This window comes from Callithrix jacchus, chromosome 13 (assembly GCF_049354715.1).
Source record: "Callithrix jacchus isolate 240 chromosome 13, calJac240_pri, whole genome shotgun sequence".
Lineage (NCBI taxonomy): Eukaryota > Metazoa > Chordata > Mammalia > Primates > Cebidae > Callithrix > Callithrix jacchus.
The window spans coordinates 18,302,326-18,323,384 of NC_133514.1; the positions used below are offsets into that span (position 1 = coordinate 18,302,326).

The 21,059-nt window shown below is 44.1% G+C and overlaps 1 protein-coding gene across 2 annotated transcripts; it reads left to right on the plus strand.

Annotated features, from left to right (window-relative positions):
• Positions 1-881: 881 nt before the first annotated feature.
• LOC144578934 (uncharacterized) lies at positions 882-20,651 on the plus strand. Of its 2 annotated transcripts, none has more exons than XM_078347240.1 (3): positions 882-1,157; positions 7,901-8,003; positions 18,052-20,651. In XM_078347240.1, the coding sequence occupies exons 1-3, from the start codon at positions 1,101-1,103 to the stop codon at positions 18,258-18,260; spliced, it is 369 nt and encodes a 122-aa protein (XP_078203366.1). In that variant the 5' UTR covers positions 882-1,100; the 3' UTR covers positions 18,261-20,651. The 2 variants fall into 2 exon arrangements, 1 of the variants encoding a protein (XP_078203366.1); XR_013525507.1 differs by lacking the exon at positions 882-1,157 and adding an exon at positions 1,247-1,388.
• The last annotated feature ends 408 nt before the right edge of the window (positions 20,652-21,059 follow it).

Below are 21,059 nucleotides of genomic sequence, written 5' to 3' on the forward strand. Positions count from 1 at the left end.
GTTTCTGGTGAGCTGAAAAACCTTCTTCGTTTCTATAGTGCGATCCTCTTCTATCCACCATGTGTGGGATCAGGACTAGACTCACCCCAAGGGTCTAGGAGTCCTGCCATTGACCTCATTGCCTAGGGTCACAAGCTGGCACCCTTCACTACCACACCGTGGTCTGTCCTCACTGCATCAGTGTGGTTAACTCAATGGGGAGGTCAGTAGCTCAAGGTTAGACAGTTGGATCTGGGTAGACACTAGACTTGGGAACAGGTTGTGGAAGCCACTCCCCTGGTTCCCCTGTCCCCATACTAGAGCCCTCAAGGTCGATCTGGGAGTGTCTGTGCCTTGACCATGCAATGGGTGCCAGGCTGAGGCTAGGGATGCCCTGGGGTTCCTCTCCCTCCTACCCACTCCTCAGCCTCTGCAGGTGCCTGTCATGACCTGTGTATCCTTCATTCTGCCCACTCATCCGTTCACTGGGCCCCTCCTTGGTGCCAGGCATCTGCTACTGAGGGGTGCCAAGTCCCTGCCAGAGAAGCTTGGAGCTGGGTGGGAGCAGCAAGGAGGCTGGAGGCAGCGGGGAGTGGGAGCCGCAGTAAGTAGACAGATGTGCTTAAGCCAGGAGGGAGCTCAGGGTTTAAGAGGAGAGAGAGTCGTCTCGGGGAGGGAGCAGGCTCCTCCGCTCCTTGCCTTGTGCTGTTCATAGCCGGGGTAGGACCCGGAATCAAACCACAGACCCGCAGCCGGCCAGAATTACTTTCCGTGGGCCTACAAACCCACCCCTCCCAGGACTGCGCGGAGTGACTACAAGGAACCATGCCCTCCTCTCCCCCACCCCAGGTCATAAAGGCGGACGCGGAACAGGTGTGGGAAGTTCTCTGCGCGTACGAACTACGGGAAGGATTTCCGGAGGATTTCTGATTGATTCTGGGGCTTCTGACACAACGTTCAGGTGGTGAAACCTCCTTCCTCCTCCTTCTCGTGGAACTTCGGGGACAGAGCGTCCCGACTGCCTCGACGGCTTGAGCAGGGCACGACCCAGGACCCAGGACCCAGGACCCAGGACCCAGGACCCAGGACCCAGGACCTAGGACGGCGTCGGGAACTGGGTCATGGCTCCGGGGCCCAAGACCCTTCTGTTCGTCTTCGTCGTTGTAGTTCTGCTGCCGGTGAGTGCCCGCCGCGATCCCTGGCTGGGGAAGAGCGCGCCCTGAGCGGGCCGCGAGGAGGGAAGGGGAGAGGGGGAAGGGGACGCGGCGGGGACGCCTGGCAGGACGAACCCGTCGTCGGAGTCTGGGAAGAACTGGGTCCCCGGGCTGGGCTGGAGCGACACTGCCGCGACAGAGTCGCGCTCCGCCTGGTTGTCCCGTGCGGCAAGGACCACGCTGAGCTGCCCCGTAGTAAGTTCGAGAATCAACGGAGGGGTGGAGTCAAGATGGAAACGTCTCAGTGAAACCTCAGGAAGCCACAGAGATCCTGACTCTTTCTGTAGTTAACAAAATTAACCATTTTATATCTATATATATGTGTGTGTGTATTTATAAAATTCTCTCTCTCTCTCTCTATATATATATGTATATATGCATATATAATACGTATATATACATGTATATATATATATAATTTTTTTTTTGAGAGGGAGTCTGGCTTGGTCACCCAGGTTGGAGTACAATGGCGCAATGTCGGCTCACTGCAATCTCCGCCTCTCGGGTGCAAGCGATTCTCTGCCTCAGCCTCCCAAGTAGCTGGGACTACTGGCACCCACCACCACAGCCAGCTAATTTTTTTATTTTTAGTAGCGACGGGGTTTCACCATGTTGGCCAGCATGGTCTCCAACTCTTGACCTCGTGATCCTCCCGCCTCAGCCTCTCGAAGTGCTGGGATTACAAGCCTGAACCACTGTGCCCAGCCGACGCTATGTTTATATTGTTAAACGTTTTTCTTGGTGATGGGGTTAACAGTCAGTGAAAAGGCTTTCCAATGCTGTCTTTTGCAACTTTCTTTTCCTCTGTCCTGAAAGTGGCAGAAAGCACTTAACCAACTTGCTTGCAATTAGTGTCTTGCTCTGCTACCCTTGTGTCCCCTCTGCTTCCCACAGGGGACCAGGGGCTGGCCCCTTCCTTCAGCATAAAAGGTGTAATGTTTTCATTGTGAGTTGTCTTTGGAAACTGAGATTGGTATTGGTGTACACAATAAGGGCATTTTATAAATGAAATGTGCAGATATCCAGGACTTTTTCGGAGTGATAGAGGTTTTTGCCAACAGCGCTTTCTAAGGGTCCTTATATGATATCAGCAGAAAAAAAAAAAAAAAAAAAGACGGAAGGGCAAAACAAGGTTACAGAAACGATGAGAGTTTGCATGTTTTCTTTCAACAAATTAATGCTAAATTCAGAAAAGCGGTAACATTTTCACCTCTCAAAAACTGCACAACTGACATCTCTTTTTTCTTTCTTTCTTTCTTTTTTTTTTTTTTTTTGAGACAGAGTTTCACTCTTCTTGCCCAGGCTGCGGTGCAATGGTGTGATCTCGGCCCATTGCAACCACTGCCTCCCAGGTTCAAGCGCTACTCCTGCCTCAGCCTCCCACGTAGCTGGGATAGAAGCACACACCACCATGCCTGGCTAATTTTTACATTTTTAGTAGAGACAGGGTTTCACCATGTTGGTCAGGCTGGTCTCAAACTCCCAATCTCAGGTGATCCACCCATCTCAGCCTCCCAAAGTTCTGGGATTACAAGCATGAGCCAACATGCCCAGCCAACAACTGACTTCTAAAATAGTTTGCAGTGGGTGGACCTTCCTTGAAGGCGGCTTGAGGAATGGCTGTGTCAGGAAGGACAGTGGTCCTGAAGAGAGAATGTGTGGGTGACCTGTCCCTGCCACCTGCCATGCCTGTGAATGGAGATAAGGTCTATGGCCTGAGGCTGTCAGGATAACATCAGATGAACCTGGAGCTGAGCTCAGTTCCTGACTCAGGTCCTGGCTCTGTCAATGCTGGTTTAGCCCAGTTTCTGGGTCAGGTCCTTCCACCCTGCCTCTCTTTCTAAGTAGGAATTGGGAAGTTCTGATGGCTCAGAATCCCAGACTCTCAGGCTGTCAGTGCCTCCTGGAATTGGAGGCTGGGAACAGCTGGACCCTGCCGTGCTTCCCTCCAGGTCTGTGAGTCTGGTGTGGCCCCAGCTCCTGCCTGTAAAATGAAGAGGAGATAAAAATCTTCAGCAGCCCTGTGTAAACCTCAGGGGGCTGTGTTTGCAGGTGTCGGAGGACAAATCGTATCCTCAGGGCTGGTGTCAGTCACTCTGGACTGGATCCTCAGGGCATGTGTCCTCCACCCAGCAGAGGCTACACCTGCTCCTACCTGCACCTCGGTATGGGCTCCCTGAGCTTGGGCAGAAGCTTCTGAAGACTGGGGTGGAACGCCATGGGGAGGGGCCATGGAGGAACAGTGGAGCCAGACTTCAAGTGAGGACAGTGATGGCACTGCAGGGCCACAGCCTGGTTTACCTGCCTCGCTTCCAGTTGTCCTTCCAGTAGGCACCCGACCCTGGCTGCAGTTTGAGGAATGAGCAGGAAGGGTCTCCATCTACATGGCTGCAGATGGCTGCTCACCCAGCCTCTATGGAGGGGCCACATTCCTAGTCCTAGTCCTCTGTCCTGTATCCAGGAGTGGCAGGGCAGCGAGGCTCTAGCTTCCAGGTTGGAGATGGGGACAGTGGGGACAGTGCCCTGCATCAAGCCTGTGCTGTTGGACAGCTGGTGTCCTGCTCCCAGTCAGAGACTGTACATCTTCATGTGGTGGATTTTCCCAATAACCCAGGGAGAGGAGGGCAGGTTGTTTTCTCTGTTTTACAAGTGGCAAAAATGAGGTTCAGGAGCAATGTCTCCAGCATTTTTGGCCTCACCTTCTGTATAATAGCAGCCATATGTGTGCTTCTGCAGGGCTAGCGTTCTCTGAGCAGCTGCTTCTCAGCGCAGATCTCTGCCCTGCACTTGGCCCTCTGGGAGTTACTATGGTTCCTCAGCAGAGTCCACAGGGCCCTTTAGGGTCCCCTCCCTGTCCTGCAGCCTGGGGCCTGTCCTTAGGCAGTGACTGAGACCATGACTGCACTCACCTCATGGGCTTGAGGGGAAAGGCTTCACACAGGAAGTGGACAGTGAGCCCTTTACTCTGAGAACACCTGTGCCTGGAGTCTTTTGGAGCCAGAGAGGACAAACGAGCCCCATGTGAATCCTGCTCCCTGGAGCCCACAGTGTGGTGGGAGAGGTGACAGCAGGGATCATATCACTAATAGGAGGTAGCATGCGGGAGGCCTGAGGTCTCACCACCCTTGCCTCCCGTCCTCCAGAGAGGCCGTGTTGGAGGGAGGCCACAGGATGTGCTATTGTTGGCCTGGAAGATGTTGTGTGGGTACAGTTCCCATTGAGAGTGATGGAGGGAAGCTAAGCTTCTCTTTAAAGTTGGGATTTGTGTTTTGTTTTCTTTTTTTGCTGAATCTGAGAATTAAATTGACATAAGACAGGTGCATGGGAGAAAAGCGCAGACACACACACAGATACACACATACACACACACACACACACACACACACATATTATTTCTGAGATGGAGTCTTGCTCTGTCACCAGGCTGGACTGCAGTGATGCAATCTTGGGTGACAGAGGGAGATTCCATCTTTAAAAAAAAAAAACAACTTTTTTAAACAGGTAAAAACAATGGCAAGCTGGGACATGCCTGTGAGCGCATCCAACACAGATATGTTGGTTAAAGTACAAAGACAAAGAATGTACTACGTGCCGATAAGCATACATAGAATGTGCTACGTGCCAAAAAGCATGTCTAATAGCTACATAGGATGAGGCTTAACAAAGAGTTATTAGGACATTTATTCTTTAACAAGAAAGGAAACTTCGAAGAGGAACTTTTACTTTCCACACTCATTTAACCAAAGTGATTATCAAAAGACCTTAAAGGCAATACAGAGGGTTATGTGGATGTAAAAAACCTTTTGGATCTCATTTTTTTCTTTCTTTCTCTTTCTGTTTTTGAGACAGACTCTCATTCTGTCACCCAGCCTGTAGTGCAGTGGCACGATCTCGGCTCACTGCAACCTCCGCGTCTCAGGTCCACATGATTCTCCTGCCTCAGCCTTCCAAGTAGCTGGGATTCCAGCTGCCCACCACCACATCCGGCTCGTTTTTCTTGTATTTTTAGCAGAGACGGGGTTTCTCTAAGTTGACCAGGCTGGTCTCAAATTCCTGATCTCGTTATCCACCCACCTCGGCCTCCCAAAGTGTTGGGATTAGAGGCATGAGTTGCTGCACCTGGCTGAACACATTTCTAAAAGATCTGTGGTTCACAGAAGGAACCAAAAGGGAAGGTAAAATATTTCAAAATAAATAATAATGATGGCCGGGCGCAGTGGCTCACTTCTGAAATCCCAGCACTTTGGAAGGCCGAGGCAGGTGGATCATGAAGTCCGGAGTCCAAGATCAGCCTGGCCCAGATGGTGAAATCCTGCCTCTACTAAAAATACCAAAAAAAAAAAAAAAAAATTAGACAGGTGTGGTGGCAGACACCTCGAATCCCAGCTACTCTGGAAGCTGAAGCAGAGAACTGCTTCAACCCGGGAGGCAGAGGTTGCAGTGTGCCTAGATCACACCACTGCACTCCAGCCTGGCAACAGAGGGAGGCTCCACCTCAATTAAAAAGAAAAAGAAACAAAGAAAAACGCTGGGCACAGTGTCTCATGCCTGCAATCCCAGCACTATGGGAAGCCAAGGCAGGCAGATAGATCACAAGGTCAGGAGTTCAAGACCAGCCCGGCCAACATGGTGAAACCCCGTCAGTACTAAAAGTACAAAAATTAGCTGGCTATGGTGCTACGTGCCTGTAATCCCAGCTACTCGAGAGGCTGAGGCAGGAGAATTGCTTGAACTAGGACCTGGGAGGCAGAGGTCGCAGTGAGCTGAGATCACGTCACTGCACTCCAGCCTGGGCTACAGAGCGAGACTCCATCTCAAAATAATAATAACAATCATAATGACAGTAAAACACAAAACTGGTGGGAAGTGGCTGACAGTGCTGGGGTGAAATATCCAGCTTTCAGTGTTTCTATGAAGAACTGGGGTTGGGGAGATGGAGTTACCACTGAAGGATATGCAGTTCCCTTTTGGAGTGATGAAAATATTGTGAGATTGTTTATAGTGATGATTGCATAGCTGTGAGTATATTAAAAACTATGGAAATGTAGACTTTAAATGGGTGAAATATGAATAATCATAATAATTATGCAAATTGTGTCTCATTAAAGCTGTCAAAGAAAAAATGTGAAATCTATGGCCAGAAGCTGTACATTAATCAATTAGAAAATAAAAGTGTAAATTTAAACCAAAGTAATAAGGAGGAACATAATCAAGGAAACAGAATAAAAACCACAAAAAGAACTGACGAAATGGAATGTGGAAGAGGTTGTAGTGAGCAGAGATTACACCACTACGCTTCAACAGGATGACAGAGGGAGACCCCGTCTCAAAGAAAGACATTTAAGAAAAAAAAAGGAATCGACAAAATGAGAAGTTGGTCTTCAGAAAATGGGGGGAACCAATCTAATAAACGCTTCCTTGGACGAGAGGGAGTAAGACTGTGAAAGCAGAGAAACGAGATGGAGACATTGCCTGAGCCTAGAGGGAGCCCAGCCGGAGAAGGAAGGATTTGGGAAACATGCCTTAGCTTCACTGTCAACAACTACTTGACAGGCCTTGATGTGGAAGAATGCTACATTTTGTCTTTTTTGTCTTGTTTAGATCCAGGCAGTTGAACTGAGCCCATAAGTAGCTTTTATTGTAACCATTTTGTTTTTGCTCAGGAGCAAAATTAGATTAAATGTAACTAAATTTAAGTTTACAATTAAATTAATTTTATGCTTTAAAACGCTCCCAAGTTAAAGAAAAGTTACAAGAAATATACAAAAAAGCCATTTGAATATTGGCTGTTGACATGATGAATGCCATTGTTGAATTCTTTAGTGTGTACTTTCTACAAACAAGGAAATTAATGTCAACACATTATCACTATCTAATACGCAGCCTCTATTCCGATTTCTCCAGCTGTCTTCTAGTTGCCGTTTATAACGAGATCAAGGCAAGAATCCCTGAATTACTGTTTCATCTTTTTCTGTGACACTTTGCTATTTAGTGGGAACAGCTTGTCAAAGTCCTTCGTAAAGCAGAAATTAATGACAATGTTTGATGCTACATCCTGACTTTCATTAAGGTTATAAATATTATAGCCTTCATTTGTAAAAATGTGTATGTTTATGTGTGTGTCTGTGTGTTTGTGTGTGTGTGAGAGACAAAATTCACCCACTGGTCAATTAAACACTTGGTCAAACTAAATGCGTTAAATGCTATTTCTGCTTGAAGGTCTCATATGTGGATTAAAAAAAATCATATAAAGTCTTTTCTTGCCAACAGTGGCATGTGCCTGTTATCCATGTTACTGGGGGGCCTGAGGCAAGAGATCACTTGAGGCCAGAAGTTCCAGGCTGTAGTGGACTCTGATCTGTGAATAGTCGCTATACCTGCAAATAGCCGCTGCATTCCAGCCTGGGCAACATAGCAAGATTTGATCAAAAAAACAGAAATAACTCTTCTGGCTCACATTTTCTGGCATAAAGGTATTTTATGTTATAATATGAGGAAAGGATACAGACGTAATTTTCTTTATAGGAAATAGCTGCCCTAACAGGCCACGGGACAAACACGGATGCAAAAGAATGAAGGTTTGGAGCTGGAAAAAAGGTCTAAGCTCTGATGGCTTTTGTCACTTGGGGTAAAGAGAATGTGAGACGGAGCCTGGGAGAAGTGAGGTCTGAAAGCCATTCACACCTATCTCTGCTTTGTCCCCACAGGGCCAAGTTGACTGTCTCAGAGACCGTCAGGATGAAGTTCCCCAGCTGACAGTGACCCCACAGCAACAGAGGCACAGCCTCAAGGAGGAGGAGTGTCCAGCAGGTGCACTTATTTTAAAAAATTGTTTTATTTTTAATTAACAGATAAACATTGTATATATTTATGGTATACACTATGATGTTTTGAAATATGTATGTATTGTGGAATGCCTAAATCAAGCAAATTCACATATTTATCACATATTTGTGGTAAGAACACTTAAAATCTGTTCTTAGTAATTTTCAGCTGTATGGCTGCAGAGCCCTGGGATAAGCCCTCTTTGCCCGTTTATCTATGGGTTTCGTGCCTCTCCTCTGTGGTTTCTGCATCGTGGTTGCAGAAAGCCACATACCAAAATATGTAGAAACAAATAAAAATGACAATCCATCAATAAAAGTAGATAAAAGGCAATGCAGTATAGCACTTATTTACATGACATGTCTTTTGTATTAGTATTCCAAGTCATCTAGAGATGATTTAAAGCATATGTGCCTGACTTATCTGCAGTACTATCCCAATTTATTTCAGGTACTTGGGTATGTGCAGAGTTTGCTCCATGGAGTATATTCCCTGTGAGCAGAAGGAAGGACTGTACAGCGCATTACTCTATTAACTGTAGTCACCATGCCCCACAAGACATCTCTTGAATTTCTTCCCCTGTCTAACTGAAATTTTGTATCCTTTGACCAACATCTCCCCAACCCATCATCCAACTCCAGCCCTGGTAATCACCATTCTACTCTCTACCTCTTTGAGATCAACTTTTTCAGATTCCACATGTGTGAGATGGTGAGGTGTTTGTCTTTTGTGCTTGGCTTATCTCATTTAGTGCAGTATCCTCCATGTTTATCCATGCTGTCACAAATGACAGAATTTCCTTCTTTGTTAAGGCCAAATCGTATCCCATTGTGTCTGTGTATCACATTTTCTTTACCTTTTTATCCATTGATGGACTCTTAGGTTGATTCCCTGTCTTGACCATTGTAAATAATGCTCCAGTGCACATGAGAGGGAAGGTATCTCTTCAACACACTGATGTCATTTCCGTTGGATGTACACCCAGTAGTGGGATTGTTAGATCATATGGTTTTTCTCTTTTTTGTTTCTTGAGGAACCTCCATCCTGTTTTCCATGATGGCTGTACTAATTTCCATTCCCACTGACAGTGAACCAGCATTCCTTTTCCTCCCCATCATCATCAATACTTGTTATCTTTTGTCTTTTTGGTAGAGCCATTCTTACAGGTGTGAAGTGATATTTCTGGTTTTGATTTGCATTTCCCTGATTAGTGATGTTGAGCACTTTTTAATGTATCCATTGGCCACTTCGATGTCTCCTTTTGAAAAATATCTATTCAGGCCCCTTGCCCCTGTGTCCATTTTAACTGGATTATTTGATTGCCTGCCGTTGAGATGCTTGAGTTTCTGTGTATTTTGGATATTAACCAAAATCTTGGATCTTTTGGATGTTGATCTCTCATCCTGTAGTTGTTTCTTCACTCTCTTCATTGTTTCCTTTTTTGTGCAGAACCTTTTTAGTCTGTTGTAATCTCACCTATTTTTGCTTTTGTTGCCTGTTTCGGGGTCATAGCCAAGAAATCATTGCCCAGACCAATGTCATGAAGATTTTTCCCTATGTTTTCTTCTAGTAGTTTTACAATTTCAGGGCTTATGTTTAATCTTTAGTTTATTTTGAGTTGATTTTTACATACGATGTGAGATAAGGGTCTTATTTCACTCTTCTGTATGTCAATACTACTTTTCTCTATATCATATATTGAAGAGACTGTCTTTTTTCCATTTGTATTCTTGGTATCTTTGTCACAATCAGTCTACTGTAAATGCATTGATTTATATCTGTGTTTATTATTTATTTCCATCAGTTTATTTATCTTTGCTTATACTATGATCATTCAGTTTTTATTACTGTACCTTTGTAATATATTTTAAAGTCAGGTAGTATGATGCCTCTATCTTTGTTCTTTTGTTTGTTTTGCTTAAGAGCACTTTGGCTATTTGAGGTCTTTTATGGTTCCATACAAATTTTAGAACTGTTTTCTCTATTTTGGTGGAAAATGTCGCTGGAATTTTAATAGGCATTGCATTGAATCTATAGATCAGTATTGTTTAATTGTACTAGGGACGGTTAAACAATATTGAATTTTCTAACCCATGAACATGTACTCTCTTTCCATTTATTCTTTCATCAACATTTCACAATTTTGAGATCTTTTGGCTCCGTCATAAATTTATTTAAAACAGTTGCTGCACCGACATCATTTTTAGGCCTGATGTAAGTTGTTTAAAACCCAATCATAAAAAAAGAAAAAAAGGCCAGGCATGGTGGCTCATGCCTGTAATCTGAGCACTTTGGAGGCCAAGGCGGGCGGATCCCCTGAGGTCCGGAGTTCAACACAGTGAAACCCCATTTAAAAAAAAAAAAAACAATCATACCACAGCCTCTTTTGTCCAATTAATAATTCCTTTCCATGTTCAGTTGTTTTTGGTAAATTTATTCTTCATCTCCATCACCCAAAACCCAACACATCCCACAGCAGCTGACTATAGTAAAACCTAATGGTTTCACAACAGAGCAGTGTGAACCTTCTTGGCAGGTGTTGTCTTCCACAATCCCTGTGGGAAAGGCTGTGCTATAATGCCCATGACCTTTATAAAGGCACAGTCCCACGGATCCTCTCTCTCTATCTTTGCCTCCCACACATCGGTTAGTGTGGTTGGACTGAATGGCTTCCCACTTCCTCTAAGTGCTGCAAAGTGTGCTGTCCTCTTCTCTCTGGAATCTGTAAGTAATACACAACTGCTATGTTTCCTGTGTTTTGTTGTGTTGCTTTCTCTCTGTTTTCCCTGACACACCTGAACCTAACATCTTTCCCAATCTTGGCTCTCTTTAAAGAGTGACTATCTCCTAAAGAGTAGGTATAACTTTAAACGACATAGGTCAGACAAGAACCACAGAGTCATCTGCCAGAAAAACTAATTTTCTTGTGGAAGGGGCACCTATAAGATGAATACCTAATTAGGCATTAGACAGTCCAGTGGGGTAAACAAGTTTCTTGTGAACGTCCATGATGAAATCCTCTGGATCCCCATCAGGGCAAAGCTAGAGTTTGCGGTCACTGTACACAGAGAAACCTCAAGACCAAATCAGAAAGAAACCCAGCTACCACCTTGCTTGAATAAAATGCTTAATAAATGCTTGAATAAAAATGCTTATTTCTAAGCATTTTTTTGTGGCCATTACAAATGGGGTTTTTCAGATAGCTACTTGTTAGTGTATAAAAACACTACTGAATTTGTATGTTGATTTCATGTTTAACTTTATTTTGCACTGATAACAACTTAACGTTTGATGACATTAAAAAAATTCGACACTTTGGGAGGCCGAGGTGGGTGGATCATGAGGTCAAGATATCGAGACCATCCTGGTCAACATGGTGAAACCCCGTCTCTACTAAAGATACAAAAAATTAGCTGGGCATGGTGGCGTGTGCCTGTAATCCCAGCTACTTAGGAGGTTGAGGTAGGAGAATTGCCTGAACCCAGGAGGCGGAGGTTGCGGTGAGCCGAGATCGCGCCATTGCACTCCAGCCTGGGCAACAAGAGCGAAACTCTGTCTCAAAAAAACAAAACAAAACAAAAAAAAAAACTCGACACTTTTCCATCCCTGCCTTATTTTATGTTTTTGACATCATTATTTACATCTTTTTGTGTTTCATATTTGGTAACAAATTGTTTTTACTATGATTTTAAAATATTTTTGTTTTTAAACCTTTGTACTAATGATATAAGTAATTTATACACAATTTTGATTGTATTAGAATATTTTGAACTTGACCATGTACTTACTTTAACCACACTTTTATATTTTACATGGTTTCATGTATCTAGTTAGTGTTCTCTTCTTTCAGATTATAAGGCAAGAAATGCTAATGAGGTTTTCTTTGTCCAATAAAGTCTTTACTGCTCTTTCATTTCTTTTTTCTTTTTTTCTTGAGACAAAGTCTCTGTCACCCAGGCTGGAGTGCAGTGGTACGATCTCAGCTCACTGCAGCCTTTGCCTCCCAGGTTCAAGCGATTCTCCTGCCTCAGCTTCCTGAGTAGCTAGGATTACAGGCATGTAACACCATGCCCAGGTAATTTTTGCATTTTTAGTAGAGGTGGGGATTCACCATGTTGGTCAGGCTGGTCTCGAACTCCTGACCTCGTGATCCTCCCACCTTGGCCTCCCTAAGTGCTATGAATACAGGCGTGAGCTGCTGCACCAAGCCAGCTCTTTCATTTGTAAAGTACAGACTTGCCAGGTATGGTATTTTTGGTTGGCAAGGGTTTATTTCCTTTCTATACTTTGTATGGTCCCACTGTCTCCTGGCCTGCAGGTTTTCCACTGAGCCTTCAGTAGTTTTATAGAGGTTCCTTTGTACCTTCTTTTTCTCTAGCTGCTTTCAGAATTCTCTTTGCCTTGGATTTTTGTGAATTTGTTTCTGATTTGTCTTGGTGAAGATCTCTTCATATTTAATCTGTTTGTGGTTTTATGGGCTTCATGACTATGGACGTCCATTTCTATCCAGATTTGGGACATTATCTTTTATTATTTCTCCCAGAATTACACATTCTGTTCCTTCGACTTTCTCTGATGCTTCTTGGCCCACCATAATGCATATATTGTTTTGCTCCATGGCAACCATTGCTACTATTGGCTTTCTTCCTTCTTTTTCGTTATTTTCTTTTTCTTCCTGTGACTTGTTATTTTCAAATGATTTGTTTGAAGCTCACTGTTTCTTTCTTCTGCTTAATCAACTCTGTTGCTGACGTTCTCTGTGGAGGTTTTTAGTTCAGATATTCTGTTGTTGACTTTTAGAATTTCTGCTTGGTTCTTTAGTATGGTGTCTGTATATATATTAAACTTCTCATTTTGCTCATGTATTGTTTTTCCGACTTCACGTAGTTGTCTATCTGTATTATCTAGTAGCTGACTGAGCTTCTCTAAGATGCATATTTTCAATTCTTGGTCAGGCTTTTGTAAATCTCTATTAGTTTAGGGTAGTTACCTGTGCTTTATTTTGTTCCTTTGGTGCTGTCATGGTTCCCTGATTGCTCAGCAGCCTCTGGCAATGTGTTGGAATGTGTGCTTCGATGCAGCAGGGACTTAGTCCAGTCTTTACAGACTGGCTTTGTCATGGAACGCCCTTCACCAGGCAGCCTGTTCACAGATTCTGGGCAGGCCATGTGGTGTGGTTCAAGGGTGGTCAGAGGCTGTATCCAGAGAGGTGACTTGAGGCCTGTGTCCCTGGGGGCTGAACTGGCACTGGAGTGGGCCTTGAACTTATGTTTGCAGATGTCAGCCAGGTGCTGTGATGGGTTCCATCACTAGCTCCACAGGGAAGGGCCTGGAGCATGAGTTTATGGGGACTGACCTGGCACTAGGGCAGACCTGGAGACAGAGTCTGTGGAGGTGGGCCAGGATGCTGGGTCTATAGTGCTAGCTGGAGGGCACAATCTAAGACTGATAGCGCATCTTATCATGCCCTTGTCTCTGTGTGCATCCAGACTTCTGTTTCCTGCACTCTCTTGTTTTTTATTCCATAGGGATAGGTTGGATGATTTCTGTGAGTTAGGCACCATGCTAATGGTGGTTATAAGAGGTCCTGTCTTCATGGAACCTTTTTTCTGGGGTAGTATTATGACACAGAAATCAACATAACAATTAGAAATTCCAGATACAAACCATGAAGAATAATTAAGTGATGAGTGAGACGGAGACGAGGTTGGTGGGGCCTCTCAGGGTTGGTGTTGTGGGTCAATATTCAAAGCTGGACAGGGCTAGCGTAGCAGAGAGCCAGAAATAGTGCTCCTGAGGAGCCTCCCCAGGAATGAGAGGCCCAGGGTGCAGGGGCTGGGGGATACTGAGCAAAGACAGGGCCACTGTAGTGAGTGGACAGCAGACAGGTCAGGTGGGCCAGCATGGATGACATGTAGAAGAGGTTGGATTTTATTTTGTTATTTTACTTTATTGTTAAAAAACAAACAAACAGTAGACTGGGCATGGTGTGTTATGGCATGGCGGCTCATGCTTGTATTGTCAGCACTTTTTTTTTTTTGAGAAGGAGTTTCGCTCTTGTTGCCCAGACTGGAGTGCAATGACGCTATCTCAGCTCACCGCAACCTCCGCCTCCTGGGTTCAGGAAATTCTCCTGCTTCAGCCTCCTGAGTAGCTGGGATTACAGGCACGTGCCACCATGCCCAGCTAATTTTTTGTATTTTTAGTAGAGACGGGGTTTCACCATGTTGACCAGGATGGTCTCGATCTCTTGACCTAGTGATCCACCCTCCTCGGCCTCCCAAAGTGCTGGAATTACAGGCGTGAGCCACTGTGCCTAGCCTGCACATTTTTTGAAAGTGGTAAATGCATAGCTACACATCTACCATACTTCAGAAAGGTGCTGTCATAGTGGGCATAGTACCCAACAGTTTTCATCCCCTCGTCCTCTCCCTCCCTCCCCCGCCTAATGGTCACCATTGTCTATTTTTGCCATCTTTATGTTCACGATTACCCGATGTTGCATGTACCTCCTAAATATCAGATCTTTGTCACATGCATTGTTTGCAAATATTTTCTTCCATTTGGTAGGTTGTCTGTTTATTCTGTTGATACTTTCTTTTCTTGAGGCGGAGTCTAGCTCTGTCACCCAACTAGAGTGCAGCGGCGTGATCTCAGCTCACTGCATGATCTGGGCTCACTGCAACCTCCACCTCCCGGGTTCAAGTGATTCTCCTGCCTCAGCCTCCCTAGCAGTTGGGATTGCAGGCACCATGCCTGTCTAATATTTGTGTTTTTAATAGAAATGGGGTTTTTTCATGTTGGCCATGCTGGTCTCAAACTCCTCACCTCAGGTGATCTGCCTACTTTGGCCTCCCAAAGTGCTGGGATTACCGGTGTGAACCACTGCACCCCGCCTGTTGATAGTTTATTTTTGGTGATAGTTTCTTTTGCTGTGCAGAAGGTCTTTAGTTTAATTAAATCCCACTTGACAATTTTTGTTTTTGGTGCATTGCTTTTGAGGGCTTAATCAGAAATTCTTTGCCAAGACTGAAGTCCAGAAAGGGTGTTTTCTAGGTTTTCATCTAGGGTTGTTATAGTTCGTGGTCTTACTTTTAAACATTTAATCCACCTTCAGTTAGTTTGTGTATGTGGTGAAAAGAAGGAGTCTAGTTTTCTTTCCCCTGCATGTGGCTAGCCAAATATCCCAGCATTATCTATTGAATAGGGAGTTGTATTAGTCCATTTTCATACTGCCAAGGAGAAATACCTGAGACTAATTTATAAGGAAAAAGAGATTTAATGGATTGATAGTTCCACATGGCTGGGGAGGCCTCACAATCATAGTGTAAGGTGAAGGATGAGGAAAGGCACATCTTACATGGCAGCAGACAAGAGAGTATGTGCAGGGAAACTGCTCTTTATAACACCATCAGATCTTGTGAGTCTTATTCACTAAACAAGAATAGAACAGGATAAGCTCATCCACATAATTCAATTACTTCCTACCAGGTACCTCCCATGACAGGTGGGGATTATGGGAGGTACAATTCAGGATGAGATTTAGGCGGGAATGCAGCCAAACCGTATCAGGAGTCCTTTCAGCATTGCTTATTTTCTTCTACATTATCAAAGATTAGATGGCTGCACAATCCAAGATTGTGCAGCTTTAGTTCTGCGTTCTCTATTCTGTTCCATTAACTATAAATCATGTTGTTTGGGCTATGGTAGGCTTAGAGTATAGCTTGAAATTAGGTAATGTGATGCCTCTAGCTTTCATTTTGCTTAGGATTGTTCTGGCTATTCATGCTCTTTGTTGACTCCACATGAATGTAAGAATACCTTTATCCAATTCTGTGGAGAATGACATGGGTAGTTTGGTAAGAATAGCATTAAATATGTAGATGGATTTGGGCAGTTTGACCATTTTAACTATCTTAACTCTTCCAATCCATGAGCACGGAAAGTTTTTCCTTTTGTTCATGTTATCTATGATTTCTTTTAGCAGTGTTTTGTAATTGTCCTTCTAGAGATCTTTTAAATCCTTGGGTAGAGGTATTCCTAGGTATTGTGTGTGTGTGTGTGTGTGTGTGTGTGTGCGTGTGTGTGTGTCTGTGTATTGTTAATGGGACTGTGTTCTTTATTTGGTCCTCAGCCTGAACGTTATTGGTATATAGATATGCTACTGATTTTTATACATTGATTTTGTATCATGAAAGTTTGCTGAAGTCATTTATCAGTTCCAGGAGAATTTTGATGGAGTCTTTAGGGTTTTCAAGGTATAGACTCATGTCATCTGTGAAGAGAGATGGTTTGACTTCTTCATATCTGGATGCCTTTTATTTCTTTCTCTTGCCTGAGTGCTCTGGCTAGGACTACCAGTACTATGTTGAATATGAGTGGTGAGAGTCAGCATCCCTGCCTTGCTCCAGTTGTCAAGGGGAATGCTTCCAACTTTTGCCCATTCAGCATGATGTTGGCTGTAAGTTAGTCATAGATGGCTCTTATGATTTTTAGGCATGTTCCAGTCAGAACCTTCTAGTGTTTTTTAATATCCAAAAGAGCAAACACCTTTTCCATACTTTTTCAAAATTTATTATTTTACCCGGATAAAATTTAGAATTATAAGATTCCCTCCATCCTCCCCTCTCAAAAATACTCAGTGGCATTTTAACCAATTCACTTTAAAATTAAAAATTAATCTAGAAATGCTTCACATCCTATAAATATTCAGTATTTTCTTATTGAAGAAGGTAGCATTTGTAGTCAAGTATTTTATTGTAACTGAGCTGTGATTAGTGTTTCTCTTTGAAGAAGCTATTCGTGTTTCTTCTCATGGCTGTTGAGTATTTTGTATCCATTATGAGTTAGACAGCCCTGTCATTCTATTAGAAACTTATTGCATCTGCTATGTTTTTAACATTCCTCCAGACATACATTTATATTTCAATGCCGTAGTTCCATGCTTAGGGATTTTAAATGACATTGAAAATAATGATTATTGTGTCTGCCCCCTTCCAAGAGTCCTGCCTCATTTTTGTTTCCCATCTTGTTTCCTAGGCCAGACCTTTCAGAACAATGTTCAGCTGTGCTTAGGAAGGCAGGGTTTGGGTCCTGATTTGATTTCTGGGGAAGGCCTCCAACATGTCACCCTTAGGAATGGCGTTCACTTTTGGTTTCATATAGAAATTCTTGTCAAGATTGCAGCCTCCTATTCTAAAACATTTTGAAAAAAAATCAGAATAGGTACTTAATTTTACCAAATGTCTTTCCAGCCTCCATAGAGACTGATGTTTTACTTAATTACCCTATTGATCTGGTACAGTATTAATGATCCAAGATCATTTACAGTCTTGGAGTAAATCATTTTGTTAAGTTTTCCTGGGTGCCCTCATATATAGTCCTCTGCTGAGACTTCTGCTGGTAAAAATTCTGTAAGGAAGTGATCATGTCCTGTGAAGGTGGGTGAGAGTTGATTAGATGGGGCAGAAGGGGACTTCCTGGGGTGGTGGGAATGTTCTATGTCTTGATCAGGGGATGATTACACCAGTGTATACAGTAGTCAGAGCTGGGCAGAACACTTGCACAGTGAGCATTTACTGCATGTCACTTATGTCTCAATGAGCCACCATCACATAGAACCTGAGAGCTGTGGAGAACTAGAGGGTTTTCTCCATCTCCATGGCGACCCAAGAGGGGAGGTGCTGCAGGTGTCAGGGATGGCTGGTGGTTGGGGTCAGTACTGGACTGCAGGACTCCTGACTGATCACAGCCTTCCCCACTGTGTGTTATGGGGACAGGCAGAAGCCGAAGGGTATCAGAGGAGAAGGTTGCAGGTTCCAGTGAATGACGCTAACCCCACTGAGAGTAAGTGTTTTGTGCCTGGAGACGCAGCAGGAGGGCAGGGAATAGGGACAATGTTCTACCTGCTGTCCCCATAACTGAGAGGCCTCTTCTGGAGCATTCACTGCTGGAAGCGCGGGGTCCTATGCCGATCCTGGGCTGATTGTCCCTGGAGCATCAAGACCCTCAGTCTCCTCTTCTCTCTTCTCAGTCAACACCTTGCTGGATGCCTCGGCAACACCGGGAAAAGGACATGTGAAGGAAACAATTCAGGACCAACTGGTGGCTCCGAAAAGCTTCTCTATGAAGAAGGTGATGCAGGCTCTCCTACGTCTTGCCTGTGAAAGAAACCGGAGCTTCCCTCATTTACCTTTTCTTCTAGAAAGGGAAGCGGCCTTGAAGAAACAGTCCAGTGCTTGACCCATGCCTCAGCAAACTCTGCTATCCAATATGGTGCAGCTGACTTGATGTCCTCCAACTTTGTCAATGCACTTGGAGTAATTTTAAGCTTCTGGGCATTGTAGAGTTAGATGATTGTGTATGAAGCGTGGTTTTCAGCATGTTAAGGGGTATATTAAGTGATATATTAATATTGTGTATTAAGCGATGGCTTACCTCTATAATCCCACTACTTTGGGAGGCTGAGGCGGGTGGATCACTTGAGCTCAGGAGTTCGAGGCCAGTCTGGGCAACACGGTGAAACTCAGTCTCAATTTAAAAAGAGAAAAAGTGGTTTTAGGATGTCATTACTTACAGTTCTTCATCCTGAGACAAGTCTTGTTTTCTATTTCTTGTATTGTGAGCTCCATCCCTGCTGGTGTGTGCATTAATTCCATCTAACTACAGATGCTGCACAGCCACGATGGTTTGCCTTACATATTTTTAACTTTAGAACTGGATGCTCTGGCTATTACCTGCATTTTCAGTTTGGGATACTTTTGACTTTATGATGCGATTATCAATACGTAGCCCCATAGTAAGTCATGAGCATTTAGACTTATGAGAGTTCGACTTAAAGTTTTGAGCTTTAAGATAGAATTATCAGGGCTTCTCCATGTTAAGTAGAGCTTCATAGTATCTGATGTACATCTTCATAGCATCTGACATATGTCAATGCATTGCTTCAAAGTATCTGACATACATCTTTCTATTTTGTGATTCTTGTATAATGATGTAAGCATGAAAAAAATTTATGAAATGCACTTATTCAGCTGTTTACCTGGGTTTCCTGGATGCAAACAGCAGTCAAAAATGACTAGAAATGTAAGTAGCAACGGAGGGAGAAATCCTCCCTCTGTGGGAGGCAGTGACTGCGTTCTAGGTCTCCTCCGGTGCCCTGTGACTGGACCAGGGTTTGATGGCTGGCAACTTCTTAAGGGGCCAGTCTGTCTTATTTGATAATTTTAGAGGTATATAGCACTATTTATTTATTTATAAGTAGATGTTTACATATGCCCAGGATTTTGGAGAGTGTGGGATCTACAGGAAGCCATGTGTCTGGCCGGTCCTGCTGGGACAGGCTTGAGAATGCATCTTCCTGCTTGTCCACAGCAGATGAGGACAGTGAGAACTGGGTGAGATCTGAGACTGTGAATAGCTTCTCTGTCAAGTGCCCGTACAGCTGAACATGAGTGAATCTTGGGCATCCTTTGGGCTCAGGGCAGAGTGGGTGTCCATCTGCCTGAGCATCTGCCTTGGCATTGAGAGGGAAGAGTGGACGGTGTTTGGGAAGGGTGTGAAATGGTTGCTGACTCAGGCATGGGCGGCCCCTCTCGCTTCTGGTGCTCTGTGACCCTGAGCTCCTGGGCAGCATTTTAGGGTACAGATTCCCTATTTGAGTAGTTTGGCTCCTCTTTAAGCACATAACTCATCTCAGAAATACCAGTTCTTGAACACTGTGACAGCGGGACCTAGAATGGCTGATGCATTAATGCATTGTTCTTGTGTCCCATTCTATTATTTTACTTAAAAACGTCAGTCATCATGTTAGCCTCTTTCCAGCAAACTCTTCTCCACAGTAGTCCATTGGTGGTAGGATAATTTACAATTGTAGTCATTCTAGGAGTTTCCATCTTTTCCACCTCAAGGCATCGCGTGTTGTCTTTTTCCCGGACTGATTTGGACGAGACAAAGTTAGAATTGTGTGAAGATTTCAGCACATTCAGAGTGTTGTGTTCGTGGAGCTTTGAGGGGGGTGGCCTTTCTGGTCTTTGCACTTCCATCCTTTCCCACTTTCATTGGGCGTCCCACACTTTGTCCCCTGCACTTCTGGAAGGTACAGGGTGCTGCTGCCTCCTGGTCTTTGCCTTTGCTGGGTCTTCGGTGTAGGATGCTCCCTTGTCCCTTCTCCAGAGGCCTTCCTTGAAGATGCCTCTAGAGTATCAGCCTTATCAGTGTTTGCTAAGCTTGTTCTTTTAAAGTGAGCTTCCTGACAACATGAAATTGTTGGAGGTGTTTGGTGTTGGTTGGTTTGTTTTGGTTTTGCGTTATATCCAAGCCAAATGGCACATAACAGCTGGTCATCCCGAGGGCCTCCTGAGGGGCTGTGTAGACCTGCCCGACAGGCGCTGGCCCATGGACTACTGAGCACTTGCTCTGCAGCGAACCTGAATTTGACAAGCAATTTGATGGCCCTATTGCAAGAATTCACTGTACTAAATAATGTAACGTTCTTTAATAGTTTATTGTGCATTAATTACATGTTGAAATGAGAAAATTTTGGCTATATTGCATTGAATAAAATGTCATGAACGTTAATGTCAGCTATTTCTTTTTACTTTTTCATGAGATATTAGAAAATATAAATTTGTGTTCCAGACTCGCCTTATATATCACTGGGTAGTGTGTGTGGTACATTTCACACGCATCTCATTTAGTCCTGCGTATGGTCACTGAGATGGTGACACCTGCTCCATCCTTTGGTCCTGTGTATAGTCCCTGAGATGGTGACACTTGCTCCATCCTACCAGTTAAATTATTCCTCAGAGTCTCTTTACCCCCACCTGGCTCTGCCTCTGTGTCCATGTGTGAAGCTGAGTTAGGTGTAAAACCAAGTTTCTGTCATCAGCAAGATAGTGCTACAGGAGGCTCTCCACTTTTCCTCTCTCTGTGGAAGCACCAAATGAACGTCTGTGCATGAATCAGTTTGATCTGAGAGAAAATCAGAAACCTGTTGAGAGACTGTTACACATGGAGAACTGAGAAAACATCCACACTGAA